The 26,392-nt window shown below is 52.6% G+C and overlaps 1 protein-coding gene across 2 annotated transcripts; it reads left to right on the top strand.

The window, feature by feature from the left end:
• Window positions 1-3,910: 3,910 nt before the first annotated feature.
• Irf8 (interferon regulatory factor 8) lies at window positions 3,911-25,572 on the top strand. 2 transcript variants are annotated; one of them, XM_021641529.2, is made up of 9 exons: window positions 3,911-4,003; window positions 7,355-7,529; window positions 11,298-11,481; window positions 13,878-13,966; window positions 15,590-15,695; window positions 16,726-16,776; window positions 21,290-21,670; window positions 23,352-23,467; window positions 23,886-25,572. In XM_021641529.2, the coding sequence occupies exons 2-9, from the start codon at window positions 7,356-7,358 to the stop codon at window positions 24,060-24,062; spliced, it is 1,278 nt and encodes a 425-aa protein (XP_021497204.1). In that variant the 5' UTR covers window positions 3,911-4,003; window position 7,355; the 3' UTR covers window positions 24,063-25,572. The 2 variants fall into 2 exon arrangements, with proteins under 2 accessions (XP_021497204.1, XP_060247854.1); XM_060391871.1 differs by lacking the exons at window positions 3,911-4,003; window positions 7,355-7,529; window positions 11,298-11,481; ... (1 more) ...; window positions 15,590-15,695; window positions 16,726-16,776 and adding an exon at window positions 18,761-19,097.
• Window positions 25,573-26,392: the final 820 nt, after the last annotated feature.

Raw genomic sequence — 26,392 nt, 5'->3', positions numbered from 1 at the left:
GAAAGCCTTTGTAGCCAGGTGATCAGCACTGTGACAGTCCAGGTGCTGGTGAGCCAAGGCCGTCTCTGAGGTGTGCTCTGAGGAGGAGTGTACAAACAGATATGAGCTGACCTATGGGATCCGGCCAGAGAAAAGGTCCTCATAGCACAGCGTTCTTCTTGGGAAGTGAGGAATTAGCATGTGCTGGTTAACATGGGAAGTTATCTTTCTCTCTTCGCGCTTGTTCTGGAACTCAGGGCCCCTGCTTGGTTTGCAAGGCCTCTACCACAGAGCTGTATTTCAGCTCAGTTTGTCTTCTCTTATTGACTCACAGGAATTTTTTTAAAATGTTCCGAGTTGAAGTCCTTTCTTTTTCTTTTTGAGACAGAGGCTCAGTGTGTAGCTCAGGCCGCACATGAATCCAATCCCCCTGCCTCAACTTCCTGAGTGAATCCAGTGCCCCACCATCTCTGGCTTATTGTAGATGCTCTTTCTACACCAAATGGTGTCTCTCCAGACTTGCCTCCACCCACACTCAGAATGCCAGTTCACATTTTAATTTAGTGTGTGTGTGTGTGTGTGTGTGCATGCCCTTACAGAGGTTAGTAGAGGGTGTTGGATTCCTGGGAGCTGTAGTTCCACGCACTTATAAGCTTCCTGACTTGGGTGTTGGGAACTAAACTAATGTCTTCCTGAAAAACGAGTGCGCTTAGCCCCTGAGCCATCTCTTCAGCCCCAGGAACACAGTTCTTAATTTTAAGGCAGTTCAACTTACCTCTCTCTGTTCATGGTCAAATTCTCTTGTGTCCTGCTGAAGCAAGCTCTGCCAATCTCCTCTCCTGTGCGTGGAGACTGCTTCCTAGTGAATGTGCTTCCTAGTGATCCCCTGTATGTGTGACCCCAAAGGCTGCATTCTTCAATGCCTTTCTCTCTTCCCCAGTTCCACCCCTGCAGTCCAATGGGGTTCCTAGCAGCATGTCTAGCAGCTCACGACTGTCTGTAACTCTAGCTCCAGGGGATCCGATGCCTTCTTCTGGACTCTGTTGATACTCACAAGTGTGTGTGCGTGCACACATTCTCATACACACACATAAAATAAACAAAAAAATGTAATAAGTGTGCAATGCGCTTTGTTAAAGATGTCAGTGTAGCTGGAATCTGGGTTTTAAAGATTAACATCCATGAAGGCTGGCATAGGAAAGCAGCCCGATGGGGCGGCAGGAGTTCAGTGGCCCCTCAAAGATGCCCAAGTCAAAAATCCACAGAACCAGGAATGATGTCAGGGGCTGATACTAGGCTGACTTTAACTGTGGCGATGACCCTGGATCATCCTGCTGAGCCCAAAGCAGTCACAAAGATCTTAGTGCTGTGGTCCCCAACATTCCTAATGCTGTGACCCCTTAATACAGTTCCTCATGTTGTGGTGACCCCCAGCCATACAATTATTTTCATTGCTACTTCATAACTGTAATCTTGCTACTTCTATGAATAGTAATCTGATATGCAGATGGTCTTAGGTGACCCTGTGAAAGGGGTCACAACCTGCAGGTTGAGAACCACTGTCTTCGTGGAACAGGGAGGTTGTGGAGGAGAGTTAGGGATGTGATTGGACTTGGGGAGGACTTGCCTGGTCATTGCTGGTTTTGGAGATGAATAAGCTCATGAGCCAAGAATGTCTATGAAGGGGAATGTCTCTGGAGGGGACTGTCTGTGGGCACCGATTCTCCCCAATTCTCCTCAGAAGCCCTGCTGACACCTTGACCATAGCCCTTTGATACCTGTGGGTGAGGAATGCCTGCTTTAGTTTCAGTGGCCATAGATAGTGAGGAGAGAGGAGGCAGTCTTTTACGTGTGTGTGTGAGAGAGAGAGAAAGAGAGAGAGAGAAAGAGAGACAGACAAACAGCTTGACAGAGACTGGTGGTGAGACAGGAAGAGGCAGGCTTGATGACAATACCCATGCCAAGGAGCTCAGAGGAGTCCTGGGCAACCTGTGTGCAGCAGTGAGAAGGTCTCAGCAGGCAGGGTGTGCTTCTGGGGCTAGAGCCCATGTTCAGCTGCCTCTCCTTAAGGGAAGGAGCTGGGTGGTGGTGATGGCCTTTCCAGAACATTTGGGCGCTCTCCTGAGGGAAGCCCTGGAGAAACCTCTTCTTCATGTGGTGTAGTGACCTGGCTCCACCCCTGAGATGTGACCACGCCTCACCTCCCGAGGTTCCTCTGTCTCTTGGGAGGCTCTGACAGGCAGAATCCTACACCAAGCCTCTCCTGAGCGGCTGTCTCTGGCATATAGGAATTTTACACGTGTCTCGTGTGAGACACCACCTTCATGGCTTCACCAGCAAAGATCCTGCTAGTGTTCAGGCATGAGTCAGTGCCCATTGCAAGTGGCATGGGTTCTCTCAGGGCTGAGTGGAGACCTGTGCTGTCAGGGAATATAGTTCAGACTTCTAAGAAAACATTTAACAAGAATAGACTACGCATCCTCTCCCCTTGAACGCATGTGGCTTCAGGACAGTTGTCATGCAGGCTTGGGTCCCGCAGGGTGTGCAGTGACACCTGCTGCCAGGACCACGCACTGGGACTGGCTTCCCTTATCCCTCTCTACCTTTAGCTAAGAGGCAGGCACGCCGGGTGGACATTTGAGCTCCTCTGACGACATTTGTTGGAAGACCCGCATAAGCTTGTAAAGGAACGGATTAGGGAAAAGAAGCGGATATAAATGCGCACAGGAGTCTGCTGCAGAAATCTCCCGGGGGCTCGGAGTTCAAGACTCCGTCTTCACCACAGCAAACACGTAAAAACACTCCCACACTGCACTTAAAGATTTGAGCTGGCACACACCTTTAATCCCAGTACTTGGGAGGCAGGTGGATCTCTATGAGTTTGAGGCCAGCCTGGTCTACAGAGCAAGCTCCAGGTAACAACAACAACAACAATAATTATTGTTATTATTATTATTGAGCTTTGAAAAGTAGTTTTCATTTGAAATTCTTTGGCCCCAGGGAATTCCACTTGGCTCCTGACTTTTGGACAGTACTTATCAGTGACTTAACAACTGCTAATCTATATTTCACAAATGCGTATATCACGATACTCATCAGGATAAATTAGAGTTGGGAGGATCTGTTTGAAAAAAAATATATTTATTTGAAACTTAGCCATGCACTTTCTTGTATTTGGGGACCAATGAAAACATTCTTGTCCGGACTCCAACCTTTTCCTAAGTCTTTTAAAAGCCAGACGAATGAGAGCCCGGTGAACGTGGCGACAGGTGTGTGATTGGGCAGCAGGCAATAAAAGCCCGTCACGACCCCCACTTACGCCTCCACGCCCCTACCTCCTTCCCATTCAGGCGGAGAACAGGCGTGGCGCGATTCCCGACACCCCTGGGGGCATAAGCTGCAGCGCCTTCCTGGGGGAAATCGCAGCCCCAGCGCGTGCGACTTCCCTGGTTTCTCCAGTTTCCTCGGCAATTTCAGGCGGTCACATCATCCACGAGGGCTGCGGCAGCTGTCGTCCAGCACGCAGCTCTGGGACCGGCCTTTGCTCTGCAACCCAACCCGAGCAGGTGACACGCAGGGCGTCCCTAGGCTAGACACGTGCTCGGGAACTGGGGACCTGAGCGACACCCCAGGATGATCTGAGCACCAGCCTCCTTGACCTTGGACGGACGCCCCAGCCCCCTACTCCGCCCCCACTCCCATCCCCGGCTCTCTTCGGGGCAGCCCCCTCCCGCGCCGCCCCCAGATAAAGAGAGAAAAGGGGCTCAGTGGGGCCCCGGGACGCGCAGAAGTGATTTCTCGGAAAGGCGAGCGCTTCAGAGAAGGCGGACCCAGCGGGCTGCTCTGATTGGGCGGCGCCCGCGCCCCTCTCGCACCCCTCTGGGGCCCTATTAGCTCGCTCGCCCGTCGCTCCGCGCGCGGGCCCCGCCCCGGCCCCCGCCCGTCCTTAAAGGCGCGCCCTTGCGCGGACCCAGGAGCCCGCGGCCGGTCGCCGAGGCGCGGGTAGCGTGGGAGCAAGCAGCAGGTAGGATGTGATGGGGTGGGCGCGCGGGCCGGGCCTGTGTCTCTCCCGCTTGCGCTCAGACGGAGTGTACAGCATGTTAGCAGGTGTTTGCTCCTGAACACTAGCTGCTTTCTAAACAAACAAGAAGCCAACCTTTCCCTTTAAAATCTGCCTGATGGGCGACTTAATGAGAAATAGGGACCCCGCCTGTAATATAAGACCTGCCAGTCACCGTGGCAGCCCAGCTACCAGGAGTGAGCCAGCCAAAGCCGGCGGGTGGGCTCACCCAGGAACCGACTGGCTTTGATTTTGATGAGTGGCAGTCTGATTGCCCAGTGCCGCTGGACTTCTCTGACTGCCTGGTAGGTAGCCTAGCTGGCCCGGGCAGGAAAGTTAGGTTCCGTGTGGGTCACAACTCCCAGGACTGGTTTGCTGTGAGCTTGGCCTCAGGCTGTAAGGGCAGACTTTTCCCCGGGTGAGAAAGATTACTTACCCATAGCTGGGAAAAGGTTCAGGGTTAGGAAGTAGCAGACGCTAGCCAAGACTGTTCTAGAAGTTTTAAATGGTTTTCTGTAGATCACTTTTTTTTTTTTTTTTTTTTTTTTTTTTTTGCTTGTTGTTGTTTTTGTTTGCTGTTTGTTTGGAAACAGGATGTCACTCTGTAGTTCGGCTCTTTCCGAACTCCTGGTGACTGTCCCACCTCATCTTCCGGAGTCTTAGGATTTCAGGCAGAGCCACTGTTCCCAGTGACCCCCCGCTCTTTTCCTTTTAAAGCCAGAGAGGAGCAGCGACATGAGAGATCTAGGTTTACCCTTTTACATTAGGTTAGGCTCCTTCATGAAGAACTGCGAGTGCTTCAGTGGCTTGAGGAAGCTTGGTTCCCGAGAGAGAAATGGCTGTGATGGCTTTCCGCTTAGTGGGAGCCAGAGTGGTGCCCAGGGCTGAATGAAAGCTGGGTGGTGTGAGCTCTGTCATGCTCAGCTGGTGCAGATGCTGATGTCAGAGCCTCCGCTGCCTGGTGTTACCTGGCTAGTGAGAAGTCCACCAGGACACATTGCTGCAGGTTGGCCTCAGACAGGACTGGGCAGAGAAAGAGGGGATGATACCTCAAAATCAAGAAGAGGAAGCCATGATCATGTGACCGTGTTTATAAACCATTGCTGTCCATAGTTGTAAGAGAGTCAGGCTCTGCTTGCCTAGGACCTCGGAGTAGGCAAAGGGAGTAGAAGGGATTGTCCACGCACTGAGAGGTGGACCCAGGTGAGGCTTTTGTCTGTAGAATGAACGAAAGCACCACTTCTGGGAGCCGGGGACAGTGCTGATGGCTTGTGCAGTGCCCAGGGGATGGCTGTCCTTTCCATGAGCTCCTCTTTTGAGGAGCCTGCGTTAGAGGCTTTTGTGGTCTGTAACTCACCTTTCCTTTCAGTGATCCCCTTTTCTTGTCTGTCACCCACTAAGACAGCTGTCCTTTACAGTTCTGGGTGTTGGACACCTGAGGAACCCTGATGAGAAAGTGCTGTTTCTTTTCTAGAAAAATCTCCAGCCATGCCAGTGAAGTCTTTAGATTTCTGAAGGTGCAGTGACTGTGGCTATGGTTTACAAATGCATCTCCGGGGGTTGAGTTGAAGCTTTTAGTTGACATAGCCTCAGACACCTGGACATCTGTTGTATTCTGAGACATCTTCCCACCCCCTCTCCCATCCCACACTCATCCTTAGAGCCCACAAAAGACACTATCAAGCCAGGAGAGCCTCCTCTCTCCTTCCCAGAAGAAGCTGTAGGAGCCAGCACCCTTCTTGTGTTTTTTGGGGGGGGCACCTGGTGGCATTAGAATTCTGGGTTTCTTGAGATATCCCCTCTTCCCCTGCTTTTCTGATGAGGGTCCTCAGACTGAGGAGCCAATGGCTTTCCAAGGTGGAGAGCCAGCCCTTGCTGAGGTCAGGGTTTCCCAGCCAAAGGGCTGTTTTGCTGGCGATGTGGCTCAGGTGGCCAAGCACTTGCCTAGCGTGCACAAGCTAGGCAAGTCCAGTCCCCAGCAAGGGGGAAGTGGAGGCAGGAAGATTGGGAGTCCGAGGCCATCTTCATCTGCCTGGGGAGTTGGAGATCAGCCTGGTATTCGAGACCCTGTCTGAAGAGTAAAGACAAAACCAGATGGAGTCCGACTCTGCTCCAGCCCTCACCCACTTTTCCAGGCTCCACAGGTGGTAGCTATGTCTGCTGGGTAGAGAAGCTAAAGCCAGCCCTGGGGAGGCCTCACCTCTCTCTCCTCAGGATGCTGCCTGCTTCCCTGTACCCACTGCCACCTGCCGAGGTCTGGAGCTTCTGAACTGCACACCTCTTTGCAGACGTTCTGATTTTGCTTTGTGGGACATGCTGGCTCTGGATGTGACCACGTTCTTGGGGACATCATGTCTTCTCACTACTGATTACTTCGTTCTTTCCCTGCCCTGAGGTCACATTTTAGTTGGAAGACTAGAAAGGCTGTGTTCTAGTTTTTGGGGTGGGCATCTGTCCAACTGCCTTGGGGATTTCCAGGCTGTTCTAGTAAGTGCTGGCTGCAAGTCTCTGGGCACAAATGTTTGCTTTCCTCAGGCTGTAGGGAGAGCTACCTGACAGTGCTGGTGAGGATGTCCAAGGGTGCCGTTAGGTGTCTGGGGATGGTAGAGCCTGGATTTGGAGCCCTGAACTGGCTTTGTAGTGTCCCTTACTTCTCACCTAGGTTTGGCCATAAGTCCCTGAGGATTAGGGTTGCAGGAGGAGTCCTCTAGGGCACAAGTCCTGATGTAGGCACCTTACACACATCACCTAGTATGAATCCCCAACACGCCAAGGATAAATGGCTTCAAGGTCACCCAGCTGGAGCATGCCTCCAGCTCCAGTGGGAACAGGACCCTGGACTGTCTTATATGCCTGTCACTACCTAGCTGGGAAAGGACAACCTGCAAGTAGCCTTGGGCAGGGGTGCTGTCCTCTTTCTCAGGTGGTGCTGGGGTCAAAGTGTGTCAAGAGCAATGGTTCCCTGGGCACCAGATGTCAGGACGGTTCTCAGAGTGGTGGGCAGCTCATAGGACGTACCGCATCATGTGAGAGCAGGTGCCCACAGGGTCTGAGACAGGAGGTGTGGGGCCAGCTGGGATCACAGCCAGAGCTGTGGGTGGGCCACATCTGTGGACAGGCAGCTCTGGATCCCTCAGGCTTCCAGGTTTCATTTGGGTTTAGAGTCACGGGGGCGCCGCTGTTTCCTCCTGGCACTGGTCCAGATTTCTGCGAAGCCAGCACCTTTGTGTGGACCTCTGATCTTCCTGTCAGTTCTGGAGTCGCTCTGGCTCATGAGGTTGCAGTTGTTACACGAAAGGTTTGTTTCTTTCCAAGGATGTGTGACAGGAATGGCGGGAGGCGGCTGCGGCAGTGGCTGATAGAGCAGATTGACAGCGGTATGTACCCAGGGCTGATCTGGGAGAACGATGAGAAGACCATGTTCCGTATCCCTTGGAAGCACGCCGGCAAGCAGGATTACAATCAGGAAGTGGATGCTTCCATCTTCAAGGTAAAGTCCCCCACCCCCACCCCAGCGTCCCCACGCGGCGGTTTCTGGTTTCTCTCTGGCTCTAGAGGTATTTAGGAGTGTCCTGATGACTAAAGAATTAACCCAGTATCTTAAGAGAAATGCTAGTTTCTGGGATCTGGCATGTTCCCCCATGAGGTTGAGTGCCTTTGCTACCTGCTCTGCACCCCTCTGCCTCCATGAACAGCTCAGCTCTGCTCAGTGTACTACAGAAGGCTTCAGTCTTCACCCTTTCCAAGTATGACTCCTTGGCACTATGGGACCAGCCAGAAGGGTGACAGGTTTCCACCATTGCTTCTGGGTCAGGTTCGAGGGGCATCCTGAGCTTGCACTTAACCTTTCCCCTTAAGAGAGGAGTTAAGTGCTGTCACCGAGGGCAGGTCAAACAGCTGGGGTGAGAATTAGCTTGAATTGTTGTTGTTGTTTTCTTCCCTCAATCTCACCCTGTGTGGCAGGTGGTATTCCTGTTTGCATTTGATCACTTAGGGGAAAAGTGGCTTCTCCAGGGTCTCCTGGCTCCTGGGTGACGTAGCCAGCATTTGGGACCAGGTGGTCCAAAGTCTTAACTCTATAGTACTGAGAAGTAGGGTGATTTCTCTAGGGACAGGCCCAGCCCAGCTGGGGCAGGCATGCCTTGTGAGCTGTCATGGTTACCTATGGGTGTTTCAAAGGCCCTAGGCATCTCCATTCCACTCTGGGAGTTTCAGGGCCCTAGGTCACGGTCAACCCATACTTCTACTTTGTGAACAGCTTCGACCTTGGTGGTCTGACCCGGAGCCCAGGTTGCAAACCGCTGCCATTAGTTCTTCGAGTTGTGGGGAGCTCGGGGTGGGGAGGAAGGGTGTGAGGGCCACGAGATAGACTGAGCTGCTGAGGACCAGAAACTGACTCAAGACTGCGATCCAGGGCGGAGCACGGCCTGCAGAGACTGTGGCTGCCAAAACTGTCCCGGGTGCTGCACTCCAGGGGACAGCCTGCCCTTTGCAGGGAGAACTCTGAGCTGAGCAGGTGGTGACTAGGGATGATGCTGAACCTCGAGGCACAGGGTGTTCTCCTTCCAAAGAAAGGGTGGAGGACCAGGGACCTCGCTTGTTGCAGGAGACAGCCTCAGCCAGCTCCCTGCTTCAACGAACGAGGGGTCCTGAAATAAAGCCCCAGATTTATACATCTTATGCAACGCTCCTCGCGGCCAACAAGCCGTTTCAACAGCGCCCGCTGGGGAGAATGCGCAAGATTCCCGACGTTTCCGTTCGTTCGTTACGCAGTCGCTCTGTGTGGCAATCCGAAATGAGACACCAATCTCAGCAGGAATGGTGGGAGATGAACGGGTCCCCTCGTGGGATCGGGGAGGCAAGCAGCGGGAGGGTGACAGCCTGGGAGTCACAGGGCACAGAGGGTCTTCTCTGAGCTGTCCTGGGAGGGGCAGGGCATCTCTGCATCATCAGCCAAATACAACTTGGCTGTCGAAGGAACCCTGTGCTGAGGCCTTGGATAGATACAGCCATCGTAGGGGCGGTCTGGCTAAGTAAGAAACCTGCTATCCTCTGGCAGTTAAAACCTTTAAAAAAATGTAGGTGCTAAGGAAAAGGTACATACTTGCTTTTCTACTGGGGAAAGGGATTACACCAGAGAGCCTTGTGCTGTCTGCAGGCAACGTCTTGGGGCCTCCTTCCTGTGTAGACCACAGATGGAGAATGGAAAAGATAACTGAGCTAATGTCAATCAGGCAAGGGCTGAGATTCCTTGGGCCCTGCTCATGATAGGTCTAATTACTTACAGCTCACTCAGTGCAACAGAGGGCCTGGAAGGTCAAAATAGGAGTTAATTTTTATTTTATTGTTTTAGTTTGAGTCCGGGACTTATGTAGTTCAGGCTGATCTTAAACTTGCTGACGGTGACCTTGAACTTCTGATCCTCCTGTCTCTACCACCTGAGCCCTTGGGTTACTGCTGTGGGCCACCATACCTGCTTTATATGGTGTTGAGGACTGAACCCAAGCTTCATGCATGCTAGGCAAGCACTGAGGTATATGCCTAGTGTTCATTTTTAAAGTGTGATATGACACAATGTCAGTGGAGAAAAACTTCAAGCAGTGGGTGCTGCATGGGTCCCGGGACCACCCACCCTGTAGCTTCAGCTCCGGGTTCCCCTGAGAGACCATGCAGCTGAGACCATGCTTTGGAGCTGGTCTCTGACTAGATGTGGCAAGGCTCAGGGCTGGCCCGTGGTGGTACCCAATAGTGTCTCAGGCTGCTTCCTGACTGTGAGGTCTGATTTGATGGTTGGGGCCTCCAGGCTTTCTTCACAGAGGAAGGATGATCCCAGAGTGAAGGAATGAACAGGACAGGGATGCTGAGACACCACGGTTCCGTCAGGTGCCCACTGACTGGCACTTTCCTGCAGTGTCTGTGTCTGTTCAGGTGCCATTGGAGTGCGGGTTCATGCAGTGATTTAGAGAGGGGGTCTTCACACCCCTGGCAGAAGTTCCGGGGTTGCTGCACCCAGGGAGAGTGTCATTTACCACTGGAAAATGCTTTAGACACTGTAGGATGCTCATTCCGAAGAGACAGCTCTCAGCATCAGTGGCAAAGAGGCGGAAACTTCCCAGTAATCCCAGCCCTGGAGTCACGGTCGCAGTCTGTCAGCTCTTGAATTCACAACAGTCCACAAGTACGCATGTGGCCAGCAATGCAGTTTATAACAGAGGCCAGACTGGAAACCGTCTTCTTAAAACACATGTCTAAAAGTGGGTTTGCCACTGTGTCAGAGAGGAAGTGGCCACTCAGGCTCAGTGGTGGGAATGTTCTTCCAGCTTCTTTCTGAGCAGAGAGACAGATTTTGGCATCAACAGTGCAGAAAGCATTGGCCTTGAATGTAAACGGTCCCCCTGACCCACACACAGTAGGTATTCTGTGCATGGACATCTGGAAGCCGGAGGTCCATGTTGGGTGACTGTCCGTCACCTTCCACCTCGGTTCTTTGGACAAAGTCGCTCATGGAACCTGGACTCACTGGCTAGATTGGCTGCCAGCGTGTCATCATGTCCCCAGAGCTGGGATCACGGGCACTCATATCCAGCTTTATCTGTGGGTGCTGGGGATTTGAACTTGGGTCCTCATGTTTACACGGCAAGCACTGACTGGGTCGCTGCTTTGAATCTCTTTTTTTCCTTAGAGCATAAGCTTTGGACAGGTCAGAAAAGTGAAACATTAAAAAAAAAGGCACTTAGGAGGGAGAACAGTTTATTGTGTTTTAAAAGGCCAGAATCATGCAAAAAAAAAAAAAAAACTTAAAACATGATTTCTATTAAATGGAGAGACCGTGAGCACATTCGGATGTTTTCATATGTTCCATTTTCACACTCAAGGCTTTATTTGAAGAAAAAAAAAAAAGCAGAAAGTCTTTGTTTTGACCATTCTGGTGAAGCCATGCACACCTTCCTCTTTAAGCTTCACGAGCTCCCCCAGGCCCTTCAAGCCAGGAGAAGATTTTTGCCAAAGGATGCATCCTAGGGTGTGGAGAGCCTGAGTTCAAATTCTGTTTTTGCTAAGTGTTCTTGGGGACCCTTGCCCTGCTCTAGTCTGTTGAGATGCAGTAGACAAAGTAGTCCTCCCATTGAGTGCTGACCTTGGACAAGAGTTGATGGCCAAGAAAGTCTCTGGGGAGGAGGGGGTGTGCAGTCTGTTCTTCATGGTGAGCTCTGTGGTTCGTGTCCCTCTGTGTTTACTGTGTTTCTCTTTCTTCCTTCAGGCCTGGGCAGTTTTTAAAGGGAAGTTTAAAGAGGGGGACAAAGCTGAGCCAGCCACGTGGAAGACGAGGTTACGCTGTGCTTTGAACAAGAGCCCAGATTTTGAGGAAGTGACTGATAGATCCCAGCTGGACATTTCCGAGCCATACAAAGTTTACCGAATCGTCCCCGAGGAAGAGCAAAAATGTAACTATCTATCGGGGCCAGGAAGCCCTCCAGGACCTTCCCTCCCCTTCCCCCTTCTTCCCCCTGCAGCCCTTGGTCTCCACAGGGCCAGAGCAGGCATTTCCCCCACAGGGTTTGGGTGCCTGGTTTTAGCTCACCAAAGTTGTTGTCTCTTGTGTAAGCAGACTCAGAGAGCTGGTCTGCTGATCTCCCACGCCATGTGCTGTCAAGTGGCAGCTTCCTGCAGAGGGAGTGGCCGCACGGAGGCAGGGAAGGGTGGCTGATTCTGGGTCAAGGCTCCGAGCAGGGAACCTGGCGGAGTCCCTGGAGCTCAGTGTGAACTCCTCTGAACGGATGTGAGGCTGGATTCCTTTCCTTGCTTCCTAGCGGTTTGCAGAGGAGGGTAGGGAAGATCCAGTGGGCAAGAAAGGGATGGGTCGCAAGGTCCAGGGAAAAGTTCTCAAGTTAGACCAGACAGCAGCGGTGACCTCACTGATGGCCTCAGCGGGTGTGACTGCTGTCTGGGATAACATCATTCCTGAGCTTTCTTCCAGCAGCAAAGTCCTAAAAGCATCCACAGAGGAATGAAAGCAGGAGACAGCACAAACTTGCCACACTGCCTCTGCCTGTTCTCTGGTCAGACATCACTAAGCAATCAGAATGTGCTGAGCTCAGTGCCGACCTCAGAATCTTTTTAAACCAGCATCCTGTACAGAATTAGAGTTGTTCAATCTTCATCATGGATTTGTGAGGTTCTTTGAAAGCCTTTTTTTTTTTTTTCAACCACAAGAATATTGTGGAGTTGTGACTTTTTCCTTAGAAATTTTACTGGCAGTCTGGTAATACCTTGCAACAATTCTTGGCTGGACCCAAATTCTGGCTTTGTCCCCAACCTTCTATGGGGGTATTGAAGAGCCGACACATATATACATGTATTTTTTTTTTAAGTAAAAAATCATGGCTCAAACATATATACAGTGAGTCTGTGTCAGAGTGTATGTCACATATCAGGAACTGACAGGTGACAAAGCCTGTCAGAGAGTACAAAACAGCAATGCAGCGAGTCTGTTAGGGATAGGAAGTACGTTGGTATGTGTGTGTGAGCCCAGGACTCAGGAGGCCAAGGCAGGAGGGTTGCATGCTGAAAGCCAGCTTGGCCTGCAGAGTGAGGCCACTCTCAAAAGCCAAACCAAAATCCCCAAAGAGGAAGCTGAATTAACTGAGGCCTGACTGGCCCAGGTGTCTCCGCTGCCATTGGCGGTGCTGACGGGCCATTTGCAGCTCAGTCACCTGCAGATGGATACCTGGTTTCATACCCTCATAGGTAACAGTGGCAAGGCTCACACGGTGACCTTCTCTAGAAGACTGGCCTCATGGCTCCCAGGGCCTGATCCATCCAGTGCTGCCTCTGGAAGTTCAAACAGCCTTCCTTCCCGGCTTGTTTGTCATCAAAGTGATTTGAAGCAATAGGGAAGTTTCTCTCAGAGGCCTGCTCCCCCAGGATCAGCCAGGCTTGGCTTGGTAGATGACCCTGACTTGTTTATAGCGTGGGTGGAGCCCCATCACCTGCAGTAGTGGGGGTGAAGGAGCAGCAGGCCCTTGAGCAGAGAGAGGAACACGGCATTTGCATAGCGTTTGTCCTGGTACACTGTACTATGAACTTTGTGATGGACGGGGGCGGGCGGCAGCTCTTACCCTCTCTTTGCTCCAGCAATGGCTTCTATGTGGATCTCTGCATCTGGATGAAGCAGTGGGGAGATCGCACAGGTCCCTGGGAGTGGGGAGCCTGGCAGGGGTTGGTTGGTCAATGCTGTATCTCATGGAGGTTAACCTCCCAAGGCAAACTTCTGACCAGGGAAGAGGTGCAAAGTGGGCCAGAACCACCTGGATCCGAATGGGCCAGATAAAAGCATCGGACCCCTGGGAGGCAGGTGGAGGCTGTGACACAGGGCATGTGTGTGACTTTACCATGTGACAGGGGTGTGTACACATATATTTAGAAAGGACTTGGAAAGATTTCTTGGTACTTGGCTCCCCACCTTCCAGGAAGTCTCCGGGCATTTTCAAACACCTGGACTAGCAAACTTATCTTCAATATGTGGGCAGTAAACGCCTGGCATAAAATGTACCAGACAGACTCAGATAGAAGGAAGAAACCAAAGTCTGCTCCTTGTCCTTTAAAAGCCTTGTGCTTGCAAACCCCCACCACCCACTTCTCTCTTTTGACTTGGCTGATCAGATGACCAGGCCATGAGAAGGAACGGCTGAGCCTTTCCCAAACCTTCCAGCAGCTGCTGGGTCAAAACCAGTGAGGACGCTCACTACCTCTGTTTCCTTAATTCAGCATTTTTTTTTTATAAAAAAAAAAAAAGGTTGCAGTGCTTAGCTGCCCTGGGTCACGGTCCCCTTTCCCATAGGCAAGCTGGGCGTGGCACCTGCAGGCTGCATGAGCGATGTCTCGGAGATGGAGTGTGGCCGCTCAGAGATGGATGAGCTGATCAAGGAGGTGAGTGGAGGCCTCCCGGGCGACAGACACCGCTTGTATCCCTCACAGGCAGTGAGAGCCTCGGGCTCTCCAGGGAAGTAATGCTCTTCTGAAGAGGCAGAGTGAGGGACTTGTTGGCTCCCTCAGCAGATCAGCCTCCCTGTACCAGTCAGGCTCTGTTAAGCTCCGAGCGAACTCAAACATGTTGGATAGCCGCTCTGCAGATGACCAGGTGGTCTTAGCTGGGCTTCAGGGTTAGAATATGACTTTCACCACTGCTTTTGGTCATCCTGTTGGCCCCCTTGGCAACTAGATGGCTTGCTTTTTAACACACATATGCTATTCCTGAATGTACCATTGGATTGAATGACTGAGATCACTAGGACCCACTAATTGTGGCGGGGACTAGCTGGTGACCCTGTGCTCACCTCGTGTGCAAGAAGCCTAGTTCCCAGCAGCACACACAAAACACAGATCTTAGAATAATCCGCTGACGCACGCATGGTTGATAGCCTGTAACTGAAGGCTAAATGAAGGCGAAATGGGATCTTTTTAAACAGGTGGCCTTTTTTGTGTCTGTTTTTAACCTCCTTATTGTATTCTTTTAAATGTCTACACAAGGTGGGGCTTTCATAGCTAAAACAACCCTATTCAGCTCATGTAAAACAAGGTGAGGGCACTTCAGGTGGCCCAGACCCTGTCACCTCAGCTACTCAGTAGGCTGAGGCAGGAGCAGGGTAAATTTAAGGCCTACCTTAGCTGCAGAATGGATTTGAGGTGAGAAATTTCATGACATCCTGTCCTGAGGAAAAAGAAAAAAGAATTAAAAGGAAGCGAGCAAGCTGGGCAAGCCGTGGAGAACAAGCAATGCTTCTCCGTGGTCTCTGTCTTTCTGCCTTGCACTTCCACCCTAACTTCCTTCAGTGATAGATTGTGACCTGGAAACTGTGAAGTGAAATAGATGCTCTCCCACCCCCAAAAAGAAAGAAATCAAAAGGGGAAAAAGGCTGTGGATGAAGCTCCGTGGTAGAGCGCTTGCCTTGCGTGCACAAAGTCCTGGCTTCCGTCCCCAGCACCGTGACATCATAAAAACAAAACCAAGACTATTGTTAGCAACGGCCCATCCATCAGCTATACGCCCTGCAGCTCCGTGGGACAGTACGGCCAGCCAGCGCCACCCGCCCCGAACTGCCCAGCTTTGTGGCACATGACAGTTGTGGTGTTCTGGGTGGTCTGGCAAGGTTCTGCCTCCACCTTGTCCTGTTCTCAGCTGAAGCCTTTTTTTTCTTTCCAACTCACCTGAGCAATTAGATGGTTGTAAGGTCACACCAGGGTCACAAGCAAAGGAGGTTTCAGGCTGGATGTGTCCACCACAGCCTGAGATCCCTGGGGAGTGAGGTTCTCAAAACAGAGCAGGATTGTGCCACCGCACAGGGTTACCCCACAGTTGGCCCGTGTCTCCCAGCATCAAAAGGCCAGTGAACTCTTTCGTAGCCTGGACAAAGCTGGTTAGACTGCCAGCCCTGTGGGTCTTGTGACTTGCAGACTGAAGCAGAGATAAAGGTGTGGCTTTAGTTATGTATCTGATACTGGGTTTTACAAACCTGGGACTCAACTGCTCTTTTCTGTCACCTGGTCCTGCAGCCTCCTGTGGATGAATACATGGGCATGACCAAAAGGAGCCCATCTCCTCCAGAGGCCTGCAGGAGCCAGCTCCTCCCTGACTGGTGGATGCAGCAGCCCAATGCAGGTGAGTGTGGGGTCCATACTGCCAGCCGTCAGGCACTTCATGTTATGGTGGGGGGAGGGTGCTTGTCACTATTAGAATCTGCTGAGTCCAGAGGGGTGAACAATCACAGCCATGGACTGAGGCAGCCACACTGCAGCCTCCCAGGAAGGCACAAAGGTCTTGGTCGACAATACGGACTTATGCCTGGCCCCTCTCCTTGAACACTCCCAGGAAGCTGAGGAGTCTTCTGACATCCCCGAGACTTGTGGGAGGCCAAGCTCTCAGCCACATGCCTCCTTCCTGCTCACCATTAGGTTTGCTGTTCTGTTCAGGCACTTAGGACACTCCAGAGCCAGAAGACAGCCTCCTTTGGGAGGGAGGGGAGAGAGGAGCCCAGTCAGGAGGGGGCAATAGCTTGGAACCACACTGGGCAGTTGCACGTCTTGGCAGTGCCTCTGTTTACTCATCCATAAAGTGAGGACACTGTAGCCTGCCCAGTGGGATCGGAAAGTTAAAGAAAGGATTCACCCTTTTGTTAGCATCTGGGGGTACACTCAGGCTGTAGATACCTTAGAGGGTCGTTCACCTGGGCCCCTAATGCAGTGTGTGAGCAAATTTTATGGCTCTTAGGCGCCTTGGTTTCCTTCTTTGCCCCTTTGCTGCTAAGACAGGTGCTGCCAGGAGGTTGCAGCTGGCCCTGCAGACTATGAGGTGTCTAGGCTGCGGGTGTTAGTATCTTGCAAGCGGCCCTGTGCTGCAGGGATACCTCTGGGAAAGCTGCCTGAGATCCCAGGATCTCTTGTGAGACAAGTCCTGGTCATTGTGTATAGTCCAGTGAGATTTGGGACAGGTCCTTGGGGTAGAGGACAGGATCTCACAGCACTGTGGGAGTCCCTTCTGCCCTGTTGGGTTTCTGTGTATGTGAGCCTGAGAGCTCACACAGAGTCAGATCTTCCCCTCAGCACTAACACCAGTGCCAGGGGTGGGTAGGTCACGCTGCGTTCATCGCACCAGCCCAGGTGGGAGCATGCTTTCTTTTCTCTGCCCACAGGCCTGCCACTGGTGACGGGGTATGCTGCCTATGACGCCGCACATTATCCAGGTACCAGGGTACTCTGGGTGGGCACCTCACAGGCCCCTATTTGAAAAGAGCCTCAAGACGTGGGTGGGGTCAAGAGGGCTAGGGACAAGTGTGGCCTGGGTGTAGGCTTCGAGGCCTGATTTCTTTTCTCCTCGTTCTTCGTGGTTTGGGAGCAGGCAAGTGACCCAGCTTTGCTTATTGTCTCCCTGAGGTGGTCACAGTCAGCCGGGAGGGTCTCCAGGGGCAGCTGTGCACCAGAGAGTGTAGACTGTCCTACTGCCTTGGCCATGAGTTGGGGGAATGTGGCCTCTTGGAGCATCGAGTTCCTCATGTATGAGATGCTGTGAGAATCCCACGTGCTGCGCTGTTTCTAACACTGTCTAGTCAGCTGGTCAGTGTCACTTGTGCAGAGACCTTCACCCCCTCTAACTTCCAACTCCACAGTGAGAGTCAACGATGGTTGTGCTGATGCTGATGGTGATGGTGGTGATGTAGACGATGCTAAGGGGATGACTCTGGATGATGTCCATTGCATCGGTGCCGCTTTAATGGATAAAATGCTCTTCCTCTTGGCAGTTTAGATGAAGAGCAAGCCCGTGTTTGAATCCCCCACTTCTCTCCTGTGTCTTCTGTCTCATCTGTGGTGTGTGTTATTTTGCCTCTCTGTTGTGTGTGTCTGATGTCTGTCTGTCCCTAACAAAGTGCCCGGCTTTGTATTTATTGAGCAGCACAGGAGACAGAGTATGTGAAAGGACGAAGGGATTCTTTTTCATAGAGATCTGGAACAGAGTTTCACAAGGGAAGAAGTTGCTTTGCTGACCCCTCCTGACCCAGCATAGCACTCGGAACTGCAGACATGTCATTAATTTATATCCTCACGTTGCTTCTAACACTTATGGGATGCTTGTTTTGCTTAAGGTTGCTTTTGACCTTATTGGCTGGCTGCTTTCAGAAGTGATTACCATAGTGTGTACACATGTGCACACACACACACATACACACACACACACACACACACACACACACACACACACTATTCTGGGTCATAGGCATGGGAGAGTACATAATTTAAGATTAAAGCTATGCGATTGGCTTGGGTTGTAAAAGCTGATTGCACGAGAAATCCAAAGCTGTGTGTAAGGCTGGTTACATGGTTTTGTTAAAGGCAGGTTAAACAGGCAGAGAAGACAGTAGGGAAACAGATCAAGGACATAGCTTCAGGTGGTCTCAGGGCAAGTTATTAACCTGGTTGGAGAGCCAGAGGAAAAGTTCACTTTCTCAAGGCAAGAGGCCTCTCCAGAGAGAAGCTGTTCCCACAGGCGATGTTTCTGATGGAAAAACGGTGCTGCTGCCGCTGCTGCTGCTGAGACTGATGGTGCTGTTGGTGCTGATGGTGTTAGTGGTGCTGATGTTGATGGTGCAGTGCTGATGGAGATAGTGGTGATAGTGATGATGGTGCTGATACTAGTGGCTCTGACAGTAATGGTGACAACTGTGATGGTGGTGATGGCTGATGCTGATTCTGATGGGGCTGGCACTGAAGGTGAGATGCTTGCAGCAATGGTAATGGGGATGCTGGTGGTGGCTGGTGTTTATGGTGCAATTTTGGGTGCCAGAGTCAAGGTTCACACTCTCGTGGGCTCTTTTCTACCCATGCCTCCACCCTCTTCTAGGTTATGGAGATAGGTTTCCCCCCTTTTCACAGGCCCTGGGTGGTGTGGCTGATAAGCTCCAGAGTGGAGATCTACCTCTGGCGTCCCATCCTCCTGTTGTTTTCTGTGGGACAGGCGGCATGTCTGTACAGTCCTACTGTGTTGTCTGGTTGCATGGGGGACTCAGTGGAGCTTAGGGAGAAGCATGCCACAATGGTCCCCACATCAGGGAGGTAGAGGCAGGTGCTCACTGAGTAAGAAGAAAGCAAAGGAAATGACACTCTGTCTATCTAGTGCCAGCCTGTCTGTGTTGGGGTTCTTCTAGACCTGGTTGAGGAGAGAGACCCTAGCTTGTAGCAGCTTGGCAGGCATTTGTCTCCTAGCCTGTTCTCAAGGCCTCTTCAACCCACTCATGGGAGGCCTGGGGTCATGGCCTGAGCCTTTGGCCTTGTAAGTCCTAGGCTGTAGCTCTGGGAGTCTGCTGACCAATGCATTCTGGGGTCCTACTGGCCAGGCTCAGATCTGCTGCCATCTGAGTGAGAGGTAAAGTTAGGCTCTGAGGAGGAAGTGTCCTTGAGCCCTGTGGAGCTATGTCAGCACAAGTGAGGAAATCTAGGAGTCCCCAGCCACTGCTGGGAGCAGACTTTCTGAGCTCTCTTCCAGAACCCAGGTCAGACGCCCTGTCTGTAGGTAAGTTGCAGCTAGGGACAGCTCCCGCTCTCCTGGACACAGAGAGTGAAATGGGTGGGTGGGGGACAACAGGGAGTAGGGGAGACCATGGCTCTGTGCATGGCCTTGGCCTTGAGGGCTGCCCGGTGGAAGCCGCCTCCCTGGGGTAACCAGTGTTCTCAGGCCTTCAGATCAGGCTGTTTGACAGAAAAAATCCCGAGGTCTGGCTTTTGAAATGTGTTTGCTTTTTGAGACAGTGTTAAGGCGTGTGTGGCCCAGCATGGTTGTGAACCCCTCAGGCCTCAGCCTCTAGAGTGCAAGGGCCACCATTCTTTATTTGCCGTCTACTTCCAAGCTCTCGCACTGCCGCCCTGCTGTCAGACCTCACGAGGCTGGAGCCAGTGTGTTCCCAGCCTGTGTGCATTCCATGAGTGGATCAAACAGTGAGGCTTTTGGGTGCGTCTTAGCATTTCAAAGCGAGCTGGAGCCAGCCTCCTGTGGGGAGCATGGCTGGGCTCCCCCACGGAACTGGCAGGGCCTCTTCAGCCCCACCCCTCATCTGCAAAATGGCTGCAGTGGCCAGTAAAATATTGTGGGGGGTCAGGTGTGTGCATGGGCCCAAAGCACCTGGCTCAGCACCTGTCAGAATCCCATAGGCCAGGGATTGGGGTACAGAGTCTCAGGGGTCTCATTTGTGGACCATATTTAGTCCCATTTTCCTGGCTCGTGTGGTCTCACAAAAGTCCTCCCTGACCCAAAGCTGGTGCTATTGCCATCTCTATCTTACTGATGAAAAGCAGACACAGAGAGGTGAAGCTGCTTGCCCCACGTCACAGAGTTGTGAGGACGCAGTGCTGGGCTTCTGTACTGAAGGTGGTGCTGATGGTGCTGGGGCTGGGGCTGGTGTTGATACTGGTGCTGCTGGTGATGGGGCTGGTGATGATTGTGATGGGGATGGTGCTGGTGCTGGTGCTGATGGTGCCGGTGATGATGTAGATGAAAGCGGTGATGTCCCTGATGTTGTGATATTGATAGTGAGCCTGGGATCAAATGTGGGTGGTAACTGGTGTTCTCTGCGGATGCATTTAAAGCAGGCTTATGCTGTATCTAGATTCTTAGAATCTCAGTGGGGGAAGTGAAGATTTGCATCCCAGGGTGGAGAGCACCGGTCAGCACCTTCGCCTCTGGATCTGCAATTGTCACTTGTGAGGTGTCTTCCGCCTGTCCCTTCTTCAGGCTCAGAAGGCTGAGGCTTGGAGTCCCTGATCCAGCCCTGCTTGAGTGATTCTGAGCCTTGTTGCTGCTCCTTGGGGTGTTAAGGGGTTCTGGTTCCACAAGGCCCCTGAAGTGACAGGGTGAAGTGCAGAATGTGGGCATAGCCTGAGCACAGGGCACAGTGTGGGCACAGTGTGGATATAGGGTTTGTATGAGGCAAGTGCTTCCCCTCTGAACTGCACCTCACCTCTTGAGGTGACAGAGTGAAGGATGGCGAGCCTACAGGTCACAGCTCCGTCCTGTGTGGCCTCCTTGTAGCCTCCCAGGCAGAGCACTCCCGGGTCTTTCTGGAGGAGAGGCTGTTGCAGGACTCTGCAGACACTTGCCTAGGCAATCCTAGGCCGCTGGGTTTTTGAAGAGGTTATTGTGATGTCCCTACGTCCACAGGTGGTTGTGTCTTCCCATCTCGAATGGTGGCCACTGAGTCTAGGGTGACAAGGAAACCAGAGCCACAGGGCGCTTCATGAGAAGTTACATAGGTGATGCCTGCATGGCTTGAAGTTGCTGCAGTTCCCAGGCGTTTCTTGATTTTTTGTGTGTGCATGTACATGCATGTGTGCATGAATGCGTGTTCTCATGTGTGTGCAGATGCATGTGTACTTGAATGGATGTTCATATGTGTGTAGGTGCATATGTATATGAGTGTGTGTTCACATGTGCGTGCATGCGGAGGCCAGAGGCCAGTCTTAGGTACCATTTCTTGGCACCGTCAATCTTGGTGTTTTGAGACAGGGTCTCCCACTTGCTTGGATCTTTCCAGTAGGTGAGACTGACTGGCCTGAAGCCCCAGGGGTCAGCCTTTCTCTGCCTCTCAGGGGCTGGAATTACGAGCAAACACCACTTGGAGGGAGGGCTAGACTGTGAGCCTTTGGGAAGGAGGGGCTGAGGGTCCCCCTCCGCCAGCCCCCCGACCGCCCTGTGTTCTTCTTCCCCCACAGCCTTCTCCCAGATGATGATCAGCTTTTACTATGGGGGCAAGCTGGTGGGCCAGGCCACCACCACGTGCCCTGAAGGCTGCCGCCTATCCCTGGGCCAGCCGGGGATGCCCAAGCTGTTTGGGCCCGATGGCCTGGAGCCCGTGTGCTTCCCGACGGCCGACACCATCCCCAGCGAGCGGCAGAGGCAGGTGACCCGGAAGCTGTTCGGGCACCTGGAGCGCGGCGTGCTCCTGCACAGCAACCGCAAGGGCGTGTTCGTGAAGCGGCTGTGCCAGGGCCGCGTGTTCTGTAGCGGCAACGCCGTGGTGTGCAAGGGCCGGCCCAACAAGCTGGAGAGGGACGAGGTGGTGCAGGTCTTTGACACCAACCAGTTCCTCCGAGGTCAGTCCCGAATCCCCTTGCTGTCCTTGCCTTAGGGTTCACGACCATGCCCTCCCCCGTGCCACCCGCATCATGGGCCAAGTTTACTCTTGGCATGGCTTTGGCAATGGTGTAGCTGGGGGCCCCCTCTGAAAGCCTGACCTGCACATTCTCCCTGAGGCGTCCTGAGAGCCCTTGCCTCAGTTTCCCCTGGAGCCTTTCCTTTTGGAATTAGTGAAGCTTATGGTTCCCTAGCCTGAGAACTGCCTAGAAATGCAGAGTCCAGGGCCTCAGCCAGCCTAGGCTCAGCTCCTTTACCTTGGCAGGGTCCCTGGAGAGGTGGCACGATTCAGTGTGTCCATCCCTTGGCCTGTGGGTTGCATGCAGTCTAGGTTAGCCGTGAGCGAGGCCCAGCACACATTAGTAAACCTACTTAAAATACTATGACTTTTGATGTTTTGGTTTTGCTAGTTTTTAAAAACTCAATCGCACAGTTCTCAAGTGTGAGTTCGTTATGGCATCGTGTTGCCATGCCATGCGAAGCAAACGTGTTAGCCCCCAAGACCCCTGGGTGAGATGCTCTGACATTCTGTGCGTAGCAGTGCTGTGCAGGCTCATGTCCCCTCAGTGCCACCCACTTGCTTCTGTGGCTCAGTGGGGGAGGCGTCTAAAAGCTGGCTGAGCTTCTTCCAAGGCTGGGGCAGGAGTCGGTAGCAGCAGCCACCTGCTGCATGCCAGCTTCCGCTCTGTGCCCCTATGCCCCTTGCCTTCACCAGCCTGGTCCTGAGTTAGTATTGGGTCTGAGAACTCTCAGAGCAGCAGTTCTCAACCTGTGGGTCACGACCCCGTGGGCTTTGTCGAGTGGCCCTTTCACAGGGGTCGCCTAAGACCATCTGAAAACACAGGTATTTACGTTACGGTTCACAACAGTAGCAAAATGACAGTTATGAAGTAGCAACAGAAAGAATTGAGGGGAAAGGCTGAGGGGTCACCACAACGTGAGGAACTGTATTAAAAGGGTCGCAGCATTAGGAAGGTTGAGAACCACTGGCTTAGAGGCTGAGGGTCCTGGGAGGGTAGGAACAGGGGTTGTGTGAGCTCAGGTGTGGCAGCATCTGGAGAGCAGTGGGCCAGGCAGTGTCACCCTGAGCCCACAGCAGCCCAAACCCTGCCCAGCTCAGCCCTAATACCCTGGCTCCTGGAGCTGGACAGCTCAGGAAGCCACAGGCCTCCACAACTCCAGCATGAGGCTGTGCTGCTGCTCCAGGTCTCCACTCTGGGGACCTTTGAGAAGCTAAAAGAGGTGCCAGAAGGCCTGTTGCCCCCAAATCATGCACCTCCAGGGCAGGCAGGGACTGTGGCTCACAGTGTAGGGGGCGGGGCTAGGAATTACACCATGGCAGCTGACAGGTATGGTGGTGCTCACCCACAACCCCAGCACTTGAGGGACTGAGGCAGGAGAACCATTGAGCGTTCCAGGCCAGCCTGTGCTCTGCTGTGCAAGCCTGCCTCCCTGAGCCAAACCCAGACAGACAGAAAGTTCCCCAAAATGTCTAGTGATGTCCACAGGTCCTTGCTGGCTCTTGGCCAAGGGGCCTCGGACATGAGGCTGTTGGGGGAGCCTGACTCCCTTCCAAGCCCTGCAAGTCTCGCAGCCCTGGGCCCTGGCAGCCCAGAGGCTCACTGGTTTCTGTTCTCGCAGAGCTGCAGCAGTTCTACGGCACCCAGGGCCGCCTTCCTGATAGTAGGGTGGTGCTGTGCTTCGGGGAGGAGTTTCCGGACACCGTGCCCCTGCGCTCCAAACTCATCCTAGTGCAGGTGAGAGCTGCTGGCGTCTGCCCTGTGCCCGTCTGCCCTATGCCCAGGCATCGTAGCCCTCATTTTTATATGGGTCCAACTCTATCCCAGGGCGAGAAGCAGCAGCAAAGGACTGACTGCCTCCCTCCTCTCCCCCTCCTCCTGTTCCTTCCTCTTCAGAAAATCTCCGCTGTGTCCAGTGGCCCTAAGGTCCAAGTGACGGATCACGGTGTATTTGGCTGTGGTCAGAGCAGTAGCACTCTAGTATGATGGTGGCATTCTGAGCATTGGCTGGGCAGGTTGGCAGTAACACTCTTAGCAGTTTTTGGGAATGCTGCCTGCCCGGCTCCTTCTTGTCACTGAGGGGATCGGAGGACCTGTAGTGGAGGAAGGCCCCCCTTCTCCTTCCACCTCTCTTCTGACTTTCTTCCCCTCGCAGGTGGAGCAGCTGTATGCCAGGCAGCTGGTGGAGGAAGCAGGCAAGAGCTGTGGTCCCGGTTCCCTGATGCCAGTCCTGGAGGAGCCCCAGCCAGACCAGGCCTTCCGGATGTTTCCAGATATCTGTACCTCACACCAGAGACCCTTTTTCAGAGAAAATCAACAGATCACTGTCTAAGCCTCTCTCCGGGCACCCCACCTCGCCTGTGATTCTGTGACTGGGAGAATTCTGCAACGGTGTGGACCCCACTGACTAGGGCGGGTGGGTGTCCTCCACAGGGTCTCAGGAAGTCCAGAGATGGACAGGCTCCTGCTCAGGCAGGTATTGGAAGCCTGCAGGGCCTGTGATTACAACATTTGTTTCTTGCGTTCATCCCTTTACCATTAATGCCTCTTCTTTCTGCATGTCGAGGTCATTGTCACTTTGACAGTTTAAATTGGTCTGTGGCAATAGACCCACCTTTGTCTTTCTCTGCAGTAGAGATTTATGACTTCCTCTGTTTGTATACCAAGAGTCTTTTCACTGTTCAGCCTTTTTTCTTTTCTTTCTTTCTTTCTTTTTTTTTTTTTTTTTACTTCTATAATGACGCCATCCCAGGTAACCTCTGGTTTTCATTTTTTAAACAATATTTGTATTTTCACGTGCCATACTGTAAATCACTTTAGACCTTTCCTGTAAACTAGGCAGGCCCTCACATAAACATGAGTGTGGACACTGCTTGTGGGTTTCACATGAACTTTGGTTTTGGCTCATCGATTCACGTGGCTCCATGTCAGCTGGCAGAGTCTGTGTGGGGCACAGCAGGACCGGAAACTGTGGAGAGGACCTGCTCATGGATAGCTCACCCTTTCGTAATCCCGCTCCACACCCAGCCCTAAGATCCAGTGAAATCAATGTCTGAATTACACCCTGGGCTTAGCAGTGTCCACCCGTGTGCTAGTGAAAGGTTCGTAGCCTACACAGCACAGCAGAGGGTCCACCTGAGGCATGCTGAGCAGAAGCAGGGCAGGGAGCCGAGGGCGTTGCTTGGTGGCTGAGGGCCATTTGTGCCCCCAATGTGGCTGTCCAATTTAGTATCTAAGTAACTTAAATCAGTGGCTGCAGGGCCACCTCCAGAGCCTCTACCTGTGGGAGTGAGCCACTGCCAAGGACTTCGTTTGGCTCTCCGTTCACAAACAGGTACAGAGGCCAAGCAGATGTAGGCGTAGACAGCATCGTCTTCCTTCTCATGTTGTCTGGGGACAGGAGAGACTTTCTCTGTTTGTAACCATCCTGGATCCCTCCCAGTGGGCTCAGCATTCTGTGGTGAGGGCAGGAAAAGTCTTACCTGTTGACTGTTGTTCTGAGAAGGGGGGGAATGTGAGGCGTTGGAAGACAGAACCAGCCAGCTAGGAGCCGGACAGGCCGCGCCTTATAGCTTAAAAGCCAAGGGACACTGTGAACTGCATGGCTGATGTGTGAAGAGGATGAAAGTGGGCCGGCTCAACAGTCACCCAGTGTGCGGCACATGCAGCCAGGACCCCCAGGGATTGCTTCTCCCCCTCAGCCAAAGCCAGGACAGCCCGTCTGCTGGCCGATTGTCACCCACCTCCTGCCTCAATGAGTGCTGATATGCAAATCTGTAACCGGAATATTTATTTTTGTAATGATCTCATCCTTTATTAAAATAAGTCACTCTTTCATAAGAGTAATGTTTGTTCCTTGTCTTATAAAATCACTCTCAATTATAATTTTCATTAGATTCCAGGAATTTAAAAAATTTTTATTAAACAAACAAGCAAAAAAATGAGGCAGGGTATGACTCTGTAGCCCCAGGCTTTGAACTCATTGCAATCCTCCTGCCTCAGCCTCCTGAGTAATGGGAGTATAGGCATGAGTCACTGTGGCTTTGAGGATTCTTAGAGGAGGAACTTTAAAGAAATAATGGCCTGGGATTTTTAAGGATTTAGGGTTTTTGTTTTTGTTTTCTCTCAAGGGAATGTCGGAAAGCTGGAGAGCAGACAAAGCATGGCGCTCAAGCAGAGGCGTGTGAGGGTTTCAGTGGGCTTCGGCTGTGTGAGGTGCGGGAGGGCACGGAGGGAGGAGATCACACCCATAGCACCCTTCTGGAAACTTCCGGCAGTGTGACTGGGATGGTTACCAGTCACAGTGAGGGTGTGACCTTCTGTTCACACACACTGCAGCCAGTCCAGGGGCCACTCTGGTAGCAGCTGGAAGCTATGCCCCCACTGCAGGTGGCCATAGGCTGCCGGCTCAGGCGGATGGATGCGCCCAGCACATCCTGCCTCTGAGGCAATGAATACTGTCTCTGCTCTCGTGGGGTCCCAGAGTCAGGGCCAGTTAGTCACAGCTCACAGATGTGGAAAGGGAGGCCGAGGTCCACACTTGGCCTGTGAAGCCTTCTGGGTTCTGGGAGCACACTTAGAGCAACCTCTGCAAGATCCTTGACCCAGAGGACAGCTGACCCCAGGGCAGACAGACATTTCTGCAGTGAGTCAAGTTAGTTC

This window comes from Meriones unguiculatus, chromosome 10, assembly GCF_030254825.1.
Source record: "Meriones unguiculatus strain TT.TT164.6M chromosome 10, Bangor_MerUng_6.1, whole genome shotgun sequence".
NCBI lineage: Eukaryota > Metazoa > Chordata > Mammalia > Rodentia > Muridae > Meriones > Meriones unguiculatus.
This window is presented reverse-complemented; position numbering and strand designations above follow the sequence as displayed.